Here is a 12,578-nt window from a genome sequence, read left to right as displayed (position 1 = left end):
ATCACAGATCCCCATGACTTACAATCAAATGACATCACTAGCTCTCTACTGCTGAGGCACTCTCTTCCCACAAAAGACACTTGTTAATAATACACCATAAAAACTAAACACAGTTTGAAAAATGATTTTGGATGAAAAATAGAATCTCACCCATGTATTGTTTGCCTCACAATTTTATGTACATGTGCTGATATGTTTGATTAAATGGCACTCGGGTGCAATTCTCTCTGTGTGCAATATAAGCTTACAAACACTTGACATGTGGACTGTGCTGTTGAAGGATATGACAGACTCTGTGGACTTGTTGCACTGCCGTCTTCAATACTGTATGGCACCGCATTCTTACTTAAAGATCTGGAGTAATGTTTTGGCAAGGCTGTGAGAAATACTTGAGATGCTTGATGAATTTCTTTACTTCTTTTTCTGTAAAAAAAACAAGGACATTCTGGAATCATAAACAATTTCAATCGTGATGTTTTAAACCTTTTAAGATGTTTAAGTAAGAGTTTAGTTTAGACAGAGGTATAGAAAGACAAATTGCAGCTGAAATCATAAACAATTATCACACATCTACTCAAAAAAGAAACAATACAATAGAAGAAACACAATCAGCTTCATACTGAAACTCTCTGATTTTATTCAACAATTCCTGGAAATTGTCATCTTGTTACCTTTTTCCCCTTCTTCTTTCCTTTTTTCTTCTTCTTGAGTCCCGATCCGAGTTTGATGATTGTGTTGAACGTATCAGAATTCATCCTGTGTGTTGTTCTGATCTTAACACCACCAAGTTTCTCTGTAAACAAAGCAACTCTTCATCTACAATTCATCACACTGTTACTTATGATATTAGTACCATGTGTATTTGACATGAGCATTCCTTGTGGAGAGCTGATTGTGAGACAAAGGAGCACCATGTGATTCTAATTTACCAAAGGTTGTGTGACACTCCATCATAACTTTATTTGTTTGCTGTTTGTTGCAATATTCCAGCTACAAGACTGAAAACAAGTTCAGAGCAGTCAATCCAGTGATCAATATTGTGAGCATTCATGACGGTGGACATCATTTGGGTGTGACGCGTGAAAATAGCACAATATAGCATGATGGTTTCTTTATCAACTTTTTCTGCAATTGATTATAAAACCTTAGATTTCAGATCCTGTTGGGTACAGAGGTCTCAGGACTATGTGTCTTATCAATTTTGTTGTTTTGTGCACTTATCCCTCTTTCAAGATATTCAATTATTTATTGTTCTCTTTGAATCCAAATGGTGAGTCACCAAGACAGTGAGTCTGACCACCTGAACCATCTCTTGCTACCAACACAGATTCAAACCCAGAATCACCTGGGGAAGCCATCAACATTAACACTAAGAGACAAGATCATGGTCTGAGCCCATTTGCACAAAGTGATCTTAGCGCTACAATAATTGTAACTCCCATTCTCCAACATGGGCTAAAGATAGTAACAGCGCTAAGATCGCTTTGTGTAAGTAGACCCTGGCTGACACAAGGGGTCAATACATCCTCACAACAAGCTGCAGTAGATTAGACTTGAGTTACGTCCAAATCCTTATTTTTCCACTCACTGACTTCTATTTACAATGGTATACATGTGTACAAGTCTGATACAATGACATTGTTTATCTCCGCAATGAGTCCCTTGTATGTGAGAGAATACCTTCTTTCCTGTACGTTAGTCCCTCCATGATTTCGCAACCTCCAAGGTCACCGATCAGGTTGTCCTCAAGGTCAAGCTCTTCAAGGCAGTCAGAGCACATCAACAATCTGGAACAAAGACAAATGTAGAATCTAACTGAATTCTTCTACATCTGTGTCAGAAATTAGTGTTATCAAACCTTCTTGGTTGTATCTTCAAATTGTCAATGTGACCTTGAAAATTATATGAAGGTCAGCAAAACTGACTGGGCCCTGCTGAACACGTCTTGTTCACAAGGGTCAAACATTAAATTCACCAAGTAACCTTGAAATGAAGATCAAGATTACAAAACCTGACTTTAAACTTTCACATACTGTGATGAATCTAGGAACCAAATATGAAAAGAATGCAGTTAACGTTCTTCAGATATTCCAGTCTGTACATACATTAAGGAGCTTACTACTATATCCCCCACTTCGTGCTAAACACGCGGTGGGGTATAATAAAACTACAATGAATGAGTGGATTTAAAACTACAAGGAAACTGAACAGCCTGAACAAATAACATCAAAACAAACATTTCCAAAAGGTGCTTCCTTGAGTTCCCAAAGGTTATAAAACATAAAGCGTCATAGAAATTTCTTTTAAAACTGTACCAGTATTTCTGACTCACTTTCTGAAGAGCCTCATGCAGATGATGGGTGCTATCTCCCTGCTGTCACCCATGGCATCAATGCCGTTGTCTGCAACGTGGAGTTTGTACACCCATGGTCCAACTGGAGGAGGGGGTGGTGGCTCTTTTGACTTCTTCTTCTTCTTGCCTATCAGAGGAAGAAAACTTCAGTAGTGAATGTAATCAAGTAAGGGTTAGTGAGGTGTGTGGTTGAAAGTGTGAGTGAATTCATGGCAGTGAGTAGGTGGGTGAGTGAGTGAGTTGAAATGAGTGAGTGGGAATAAACATGCAGGGAAAAGCTGTGAGTGAGTGAGTGAGTGAGAATGATTTGAGTGAATGAGTGAGTGAGTGAGAGTGACTGATCTTACTGAGTGAGTGTGTGAGTGATAGGGAATGGGTGTATAGGAATGATTTAGTAAGAGAGCAAGTGAGTGAGAATAGTTAAGTGTGTGGGTGAGTGAGTGAGTGCATGAGAGTATGTTAGTGGATGGGTGAATGAGTGAGAATGATTTAGAGCATGACTGAGGCAGTGATTGGGAATAATTCTGCGAATGAGTGGTGAGGAATGGCTGCAGGTGAATAACCTGAGTTTAACATCACTTTAAGCAATAAGTGGTAAAAGCATTCATTTGTCAAGCCAAAGACCCGGGTCTAATTCCCCACATGGATACAATGTGTGAAGCCCATTTCTGATGTCCCTCGCCATGATACAGCTGGAATTCTGCTAAAAGAGGTGTAAAATCAAACTCACTCACTCACTCACTCGAACCACGTCACTGTCAGGAGCAACTGTTGATTAGTTCAGGACAACATAATGATCTGAAGAAATACAAAACTTAAACTATAGAACCAAACACGATTATGAAACTAACCCTTTTTTTTCTTCTTCTTGCCTGTGGGAGACTTGGCACCATCAGATTCAGCATCTGCACTTTGCTCACTGTGTGTGGCAGCATAGCGATTCTCCTTCTCTGTGGCAGACAACACATGCAGTTACTACCCACAGGGAAGAGATGGAACATATCTGAGATCAGTCAAGGGGTATCAGGAACAGATTTAGAGGCAGGGGCTGTGCTACCCCCTTCTCCCCTCAAAAATATATTCCTTGAGGAGGACTGTTTTGGATAAGAATGCTTGTGACTGGTGTTGCATCTCACCAGCAATATTGTTGGATTTAAGAAAGGCACAAATAGAAAATTCATTGTCTCACCCATCTCTGCCTTCAGTGCTGCCTCCTGTTCCTTGATGCGAGCTGCCTCGGCCTTCTGGAAGGATTCTGCCTCTGCCTGGTCCACACACAGTTTGATGAGTTCCGTCACCCCCTCACACTCTAGATCATTGCCATCCAGGTACATCTCCCTGCAAGGAAGTGAGTGAGCATTGTTATACTCCGTTTTAGCAATATTCCATCAATATCATGGCAGGGGACAACAGAAATATTTTTCATATATCGTACCCATGTGGGGAATCCCACATGCAGATGTAAGGTAACCAGAGTGAGCTATAGACAGCTAGTCACCTTATCACAGAGGTAAAGTCAGATCACCCACCTGCTTTAGAGGAATCCAACACAAAATATGATGACACAAGTCACAAAGCCAGATCACCTATCCACCCTATAATTTACTGATCAGGGTGACATTGTACAAAATAACCTTATCGCTCAGGGGACCATTATCATAGACTTACAAAAGTCTTAGCGCTAAGGTTGTTTTGTGCAATGACAACACACACCAACAACAAATGGGAGCAAATGAAATTTTGACATTATTATTTTGGAGCTAACATATAAACCTAAACTGCACTTCTCACTATATATTAGGTCATCTCTTGTTTTCCCAGAATAACCACATTTGAGGTTTTACTTTTTGTTAGTAAGACCGCTTCAAAGGTTTCACTTTTTGTTAGTAAGACTGCTTCCCAGGGTTTACTTTCAACATTCAAATGATACATGAGTGTTTGAAATCAATTGAAAATTATCATTCAAGATTAAACGCAGAATACAAAGGTTTCCTGAAGCGGGATTAGAACCGCAGTTCTCTCTACTCCGTAGGCAGATGCTCTACCGCACCTACCGATGGAGGTGGAGGGTTTAAATTATCTACTTATAGTTGATGTCATTAAATTGAGTTTACGCACGCTTCAGTTAATGCTATGTAGCTTCATTAAATGATCATCTACACTGTAATTACCCATCATTGACACTAGATATGATAGAGAAAACACTTCTCCAAGGTTTTGGTAGACAATGTAAAACCGGAGGGGGAGGTATTTCCCGACCAAAGCCTCGGAGGCATGTTTTCTTCTATACATAAATTTCTCAAATACAACCTGACATTACAGTGAGTAGCTCTATAATCTGAAGCAAAAACTCCAATATTGCCCTGTGTGCCTGAGTTGTTGATGGCTTCAGCAGGAGGGTGTTCTCCACAATTTGGGTACAAAGTCAGTGTCAGTGTTAAATATGATGTAACTCACCGTACAGCTGTTGTGGAGAGGATGTGTCCAAGATAGCGACCACTCTCCTTCCCTAGGCCACAGTAACTCAGACTGAGAGACAACATCGTGACGTTCCCATCCAGACCTCGACACAAGTGCTGACAACCCTCATCGCCAAACTCGTTGTAGTCGAGATTCAAAATAGTCAGTGTGTCACATGCCCGAAAAATTCTGAAAAGCAAGAGACATGTGAGGGCTTCTAAAATGAGTTCTTAGGAGAATTTGCAGATCTGCCCAACAGTGTAGCACTCTCTTGTATCACTTAATGGGCCTTACATGTATACTCCTCAAGGAGTTGAAAACGAAAATCAACTGTACACTGATCACTTGACCGGAGTATAAAAACATAATGTGCAAGTGCCCTGATCAGGCTGGAGCATTATATGAACAACTTATTATTACAGAAACCTGTTGACACAATGTGCCTTGGTGTACAGTGACAGTTTGGGGTATTCCAGATTAGTGTTGTTGTTGTTGCTGCTGCTGCTGCTGTTGTTAATGTTGATGTTCTTGCTGCTGTTACTGTTATTGCATTTTGTAGCACAGTGGGGATTGTGGGGTAGAGTAAGATATATTTTGGGTCTTACCTAGAAAATCTGTTGATGGAGTTGGCCTCAAGCAGACAGTCCCTCATTTCCAGCTGTCTCAGGAGGTAGGCAGGTTTCTCCATCAGCAGGGACTGGAACATCATCATCATCATCATCATCATCATCATCATCGCAGCTAATTGAGATATGTGCATCACCTGCCTTTATCAGTGCTGTCATACACATTCATACAACCACAGAGCCTTTAACACGCTGACTGCCTCTCATGTGTATATTCATAGTATCAATTTGCCACTATGAGTTATCTCGTAGGCACAAGAAACAAATGTCTTCTGGTTTTTTGTGTTACTGCCAGGAGACGATTGCTTCTTGTGCCTGTTTCACCAGCATTTGGAACTTGTTTTAAAATACCACAGATATAGCTACAAGATAACTCGTAGTGGTAGTCAAAGTGTTAATAATAACATCACAGTCATTTATTCAACTCTGGTGCCTTCATCACTACCACCGAATCTATTCATACAAACAATATCCTCAGCTGAAGTCCAGTGGTAGCACTCAATGACAACCTTTTAAGGTTCAACACCCTATGTAGAAGCCAGTAGCACTCAATGACAACATCTTAAGGTTCAACACCCTATGTAGAAGCCAGTAGCACTCAGTGACAACCTTTTAAGGTTCAACACCCTATGTAGAAGCCAGTAGCACTCAATGACAACCTCTTAAGGTTCAACACCCTATTCAGAAGCCAGTAGCACTCAATGAAAACCTTTTAAGGTTCAACACCCTATGCTGAAGCCAGTAGCACTCAATGACAACCACTTAAGGTTCAACAGCCTATGCAGAAGCCAGTTTGGCATGTTTTCTGTGAGTCTCTCAGTAGCACTCAATGACAACCTCTGAAAGTCAAAATGCTATACACATGCGATTGTAGTCATGGCTGGAACCCTTTCAGCAGCACTCAGTTACAACAAGTGGCAAAATGTGCATGGATAAATCTTGGTCATTTTATCTGGAAGGCTAACGGTAGCACTCAATGAAAACCTCTAAAAGATAAACAAATGTGACCATGCCAGTGTGGCCATGTTCTCTGCAAGTCTATCTGCAGCACTCAATGACAACCTCAAAGAGTGTAGCAAACTATTCACACACCTGTGTGGCTATCTTCTCTGGAAGTCTCTTGGAAGCACTCAATGACAAGCTTTGAAAAGAGCAGGAAACTACACATATATTGGTGTGTCTAGATTGTCAGGAAGTCTCTCAGTAGCACTCAATGACAACCTTTAAAAGAGCATGAAACTAAACACATAACAGTGTCAGAGATGCCAACCCTGAATCAAATGTAAGCTGAGTCATGCCTTGCCCAAAGCAATTCTCGAGACCTAAAAGTGCGGGTTGGGGGTGAGCATGAGAGGGGGATCGGGACCATTTTGACGGTTGGTGTCTGTGGGGCGAGGGGCCTTCCCAACAAAAATAGATTTAGTCTGCTGGAAATATGCAATTTCTGGGCATACTTAAGCAGATAATACTTAACTCAAATGAACATATTTAAAAAACGGCTCTTTACTGAAATTCTTTCAAACATTCCAAATTTATAAACATATTTGTATTTTCTAAAAATCAGAGTTTTTCACAGACAAATCAGAGAGTAGATCCTGTGTTTGAAAATCAGTGTAACTCCTCCAAAATCGGAGTGGTTTGGCATCTCTGCAGTGTGTCTAGATTGTCAGGAAGTCTCTCACTAGCTCTCAATGACAGCCTTTAAAAGAGCAGGAAACTATACATATATCGGTGTGTCTAGATTGGCAGAAAGTCTCTCAGTAGCACTCATTGACAACCTTTATAAGTATAGAAAACTATACATATATCAGTGTTGTTTAGAATGTCAGGAAGTCTCTCAGTAGCTCTCAATGGCAACCTTTGATGTGTACGTACCAGTGTGGCCACATTCTCATAAGACATGGGGTAATCCCAGATGTGGAGGTCTTTGATGAGGATGTAACGCTCCTGTCTGATTGTTGCTAGGAAAGGTTCAAGCAGCACTGGCAGGTCCCCGTCCTGCTCAAGTGGCATGGACTCCAGGATGAACTGTTGAAAACAACAACCACAACAGCTTATGGAACTGTAGTACCAGTTGGTCATATTGACATGCCTATTAAATAGTGTTGGAAATTGGTTGAAATTTCACAACTGATGATTGCTTCATTATCAACGAGCAATCATTGAAAATAGTTGGATAACATCACTTTTCACATTTTCCTTCACAGGTTGTTATTACGGATATGTATAATGTGATCATGACTTTTCAGTTAATGAAGTGAGCTTTCTTAAACTTAAACAAGTTTTCAGGCCCTGACAACTTTGAAGATTTGTTCCAGCGTCAAGTGTTTCAAAGACTATAGCAACAGTTCCAAAATTGTTTGTGTTCAATTATGAGAAAATGTGATTAACTGCTTGGTCCTTTGGTTACTGCAACCAATCTCTGATTATTTCAAATAATCGGAACACCACTACTATTAAAACTAAAAAAAAAGAATTAGATTTGTTGTAACTGACCGAGAGGTAGTAACTTTGGCTCAAACATCAATGAAACTAAACAACTTCTTGAAATAGTGACTGTGCAAAACATTTCTATATTTTTTATGAAAAACAAAAAAGTAATGACTTCTTTATGAGACTTTTAAAAGATTGAGTAAAATATATTGAGGGACAACTTCTGTTTTAACACAGTATTTACATATCTGTGTAGAATCTAACATCCTTATCCCCTTATCCCCTGTTGTTTCTAACACTAGAGTACACATTAAAATATGGACTATAATATTCAATTCCTGTCTGATACGAAGCAAGAATGTCAGATGCAACAAGTGGATCAATGCTCATTATGTCAATCACAAGATTGTTTGTTCAGACTCAATGATTTACAGTCCATTAATACAGTAGAATATGGCATTGATGAAGGAAACAAAGTTTACCCTGGTCAGCAGCTTTTCCCCTTCCATGGCCACCTTTATAGCAGCCTTGATGCCTGGGCACATCTGTGAGTCTGTCAGGGCGCAGTTCCGCTCGTAGCATTTGAGGAGCTTCTTCATGACCACATCATCTGTCTCACTCAGTCGACTGCGCCCTTTTTTTCCCTTCTTTCCCTTGTCTTTTCCCTTCCCCTTTCCTTTGCCTTTCTTGGGCATCTGAAAATACATGTCAGGCCACAATACATTACTCATTACAATTTCCACTATACGCTCTAAAAGCTTTAGTCAGAAAGTATCATAATTACGGTATGACTGTACTGCATTTGAAAAATTCCCAATTCTAATTTCCAGTTCATCAAACACAGTACAGTTATCCCCATTATAATTCAACTCGTTTTATGCTGTTTCTTGTGAAAGAAATACATTATTTAAGCAGGGTAAAAGTTCCACTAGGTCAAAGGTTAATATCACTCCTTGAACTTACACAGTCACCAGAAAAAGTAGTTCCCTTTTCAAACTTGAACATGTTTATTATGTGCACACTGACTCAGTCTGACAATGATGAATAAATCATAGTGCCATAGTTAAAATGGACAGAACTATCATGAAACCACCCTCTAGTTATCAGAAATGAGCTGGCTGTGCAAATGATGATGGCCCTCTGATTCCTTAATGACTTGGGAAATCAAGCAGGAATCAACATACAGCAGTAAACAACAAGCCAAACAAATCCAGTCAAACTCAGCCATGCTTTACATTCGGTTTGCACCCATGAAGATCTGGGTTAGAATTGATCTTTGGTAAACCATGCTTGTCATAAGAGGATCAGGCTCGTTGATTTGGCTGCTGAATTGAATTGAATTACTGTTATTTGATAGGGTACTTACTTATTCTAGGTATCACTTTAGTACATGTATCATCATTTTTATTATCAATAACAAGAAACTGTGTTATAGAACTAGTATTACAATATTGTATTGTTCAGACACAAACAAATGAAGGGTGGTAAACAAATAATTACAACTTTTAGATGTACAAAATAAAAATAACTGTGCCATGACTATGTTATCATTATTGTTGCCTTCTTATTATGATACTGATTTAGAGATGTACTACAGCGAAATTCATATAGTTTTCTGTTATAGGTCTGCCTCCTATTCTCGGGGGTTTCCTATTCTCGCGGTAAACACATTTTCTTGTGAGATCACCGATGCGTGATACTTAGTGGTTGTTTACATTATTGACCGGTAACTAGGAAGTGACCCAAGTCTGTGAATTATCAAAATTTTGCAATGTAATGAATATTTGTGAGTTTTAACCAACTTGGAAAAATTGTAACTTTTCGCCGGCCTTTCCAACAGGATTCCCCTTCCTTAACCTAATAATGTTACTTTCTCGTTATGCTGCAAGAATGTGAGACGGCTGGAAAAGTCAGCAGCGGGCGACCATGTTTTCCATTGAGCTCAAGTGCGATAATACACTTGATGGATCAAACAGTTGATAGATGCAGCTGTCAGAGGGGAAATCTCTTCATTTAAAAACAACAAGCATACATACAAAAAGAACTGTTTGTATTATTTTTTCAGCCGACAAGTACCGTGAGAATAGGAGACGCCAGAATATATATAATGGCTGTTTTCTCGAATTTGTTTTGTGCCGTTTTTACTGGGGTTCATTTTCACAAGAACCCTAACAACACACAGAAATATGAACTATGCTAAGATGTGGGGAAAGTTACAAAATTCTTATGACAGGCATACACACACAACAACACCAGACAGGCGTCAGGAACTCAAGTCCATCAGTATCTCACCTGTTTTCAGGTACTAGGATACAAACACATGATTTTCTTATACTAGCCACTGCTGCCACACACTTGTTGTCTATTCATAGAAATCGTTGCTGTTCGTCATACCAGCTTTTAAATGCCACTCAAGCAGGTAATAGCTTTCGTATCATACGCCTTGATCAATCTTTACGAAATTTCAGGTGCTTCCGTAAGCTTGTTGATACATCTGAATTTATGCCAACAAATATTCATTCAGTCGCTGAAATTCATTAACCGTTTCCAACCTTTATTTTATCTTGGAGAGTTCAAGAACTTTGCATAACACGTCGGGTCAAGAAAACAACTTCTTCGGTGCTGGCGGTATATCCATTACGGTTTTGTTGTCTGTTGTCAAAGAAACTTTTGTCCTTCGAAGCCGGAGAGCGCGATAGGGGAGCAAAGAATAAGACAATGAGTTACCCACCCTTAGACGAGCTCCACGCAGTGACAGGTCGTTCGCAAAGCTCTCAAACCCACATCGTCAGCCAGCTGAAACTTTCACTTCAGTCAGGCCGGTGCGGAATACTAATTATCAATATGCAAATGATTGTGGTGAAAACCTGAAATGACTCACATTTTACAGACTTAACGTGTCCAATTTTTCTAAAAGTTATTTATCGATTACAACGTACAGTCTCAGAATAGACAATTTAAACTTATGACATTATTTTTTTTCAAACCAAGTCCCATACCTTTCCTTATTCTTAACTATACCTCTGAGGAACCGTTAACAAATTTATGGCAAGGGAGATGCATGATGATGATGATGATGATAAAACCAACATAATAACGTGGTTCTTCATCTCTTTACATAGATATCATTGCTCATAAAGTGACCCATTTTTTAAAGTAATTTGCTTAGATCTAATTGTGTATGGAAAATATTTCCGCCTGTAACCCCCTTTTTTTGGGTTTTGTTTTGTTTTTCTGTGTGTGTCCGTGTGTCAATCTTTGCCCAAGAAAAGATGTTTTCGTTTTTTATCAAAGGGGCACTTAATAAATCTCTAACAATTCAAAGGGTGCTTATGGGCAGGCTCTTACCATTTCATATAACAGCTAGACTATCATTTAGACAAGGAGTGATATGACTGTAAAAAGAACATTTGTGTCATGGCAAGAATATTTGATTACTTAAATCATATTCGCTCTATCATAGTCCAACTCTAGACCAAATACTACAGTTGTATTGAATTGTAGATGCATGATTATCAAATATTTTAACATAATAAATTGTGAAACCAGGGGTGGGGGATTACAGCGCTGAGGGGACCAATTCCTACATCTCAGATTCTGCCGAATTCTGTGAAAATTAAGAACTGTCACTGATTCGGGAAATGTAAGCTATGATGTTGTTGATCTCTTTACCAGTGTTCCCATTAATGAAACCCTGCACATTCTCCGTAACCGCCTTGACACCCCTCTTGGTACAAACCTTTCTACTGACTCCATCCTGCAGCTCATCTCTAACTCCATCACTCTCTGAGCAAATCCATGGCCTTCCCATGGGATCCCCTCTCTCTCCTATCCTTTCTGAAATCTACATGACCTCCTTTGAACAACAAGCCCTCAGCACCTCACTAATCAAACCAACCTGCTGGTTCAGGAAGGGTGATGACACCTTTGACATTCTCCTGCACGACAATGACCCCTCTGAACTTCTCCAACATCATAACCAACAGCACCCCCGCATCCAATTTACTGTTGAAACTGAAACGTCTTGACGTCCTTGTCACCCGCAATACTGACAACACTATCCAAACCTCTGTCTATCACAAACCTACCCACACTGACCAATACCTCCACTTTGACTCTACTCACCCTCTCAGAACTAAAACTGACGTTATCTCCACCCTCACACGCCGTGCTGTAAACTTGTCCTCTCTCCCCCCTAAACCTGAACTAAATCATCTCAGGCACATCTTTACCCAACTCAACAACTATCCCATTAAACTTTTTGACTGCATCATCAACTCCACTATCAACCCTGCACCTAAACCCAAAACTACTAAGTCTGACTCAGTTCCTGTTCGCATCTCTCTTCCTTACATTGCCAAAACATCACACCACATTAGCCATCTACTCAAGCAACAAGCAGGCATCGACACATATTTCACCCCAGCCACACCCATCAAAACTATCATCAGGGCAAATGGTAGGAAACATTCTACAACAAAAACAAGAGCCTAAGGGTGTGGTATACAACATCAGCTGCAACTGTGGCAGCAACTACATCGGGGAAACATCCAGACCACTAAACATTCGCATCAAAGAACACAAGACATCAACAAACAAAGCAGACAAAAAATCAGCCATTTCAGAACACATCACCAAATTCCATGACCACAACATCAATTGGGCCCCTATCAAAACACTCTCCAGCAACAAACATGATTACTAGC

At 39.9% G+C, this 12,578-nt stretch overlaps 1 protein-coding gene across 1 annotated transcript; it reads right to left on the bottom strand.

Moving 5' to 3' along the window:
• Positions 1-315: 315 nt before the first annotated feature.
• On the bottom strand, positions 316-10,569 carry LOC137281750 (uncharacterized). The gene is made up of 11 exons (XM_067813348.1): positions 10,425-10,569; positions 8,355-8,567; positions 7,315-7,467; positions 5,419-5,510; positions 4,811-5,002; positions 3,543-3,691; positions 3,205-3,303; positions 2,333-2,480; positions 1,681-1,787; positions 672-793; positions 316-423 (listed from the first exon to the last, which is right to left on the bottom strand). Exons 2-11 carry the CDS (start codon positions 8,565-8,567, stop codon positions 412-414), a joined length of 1,287 nt encoding a protein of 428 aa, XP_067669449.1. The 5' UTR covers positions 10,425-10,569; the 3' UTR covers positions 316-411.
• Positions 10,570-12,578: the final 2,009 nt, after the last annotated feature.

The sequence above is a fragment of the Haliotis asinina genome, chromosome 4, assembly GCF_037392515.1.
Source record: "Haliotis asinina isolate JCU_RB_2024 chromosome 4, JCU_Hal_asi_v2, whole genome shotgun sequence".
NCBI classification, from domain to species: Eukaryota; Metazoa; Mollusca; class Gastropoda; order Lepetellida; family Haliotidae; genus Haliotis; species Haliotis asinina.
This window is presented reverse-complemented; position numbering and strand designations above follow the sequence as displayed.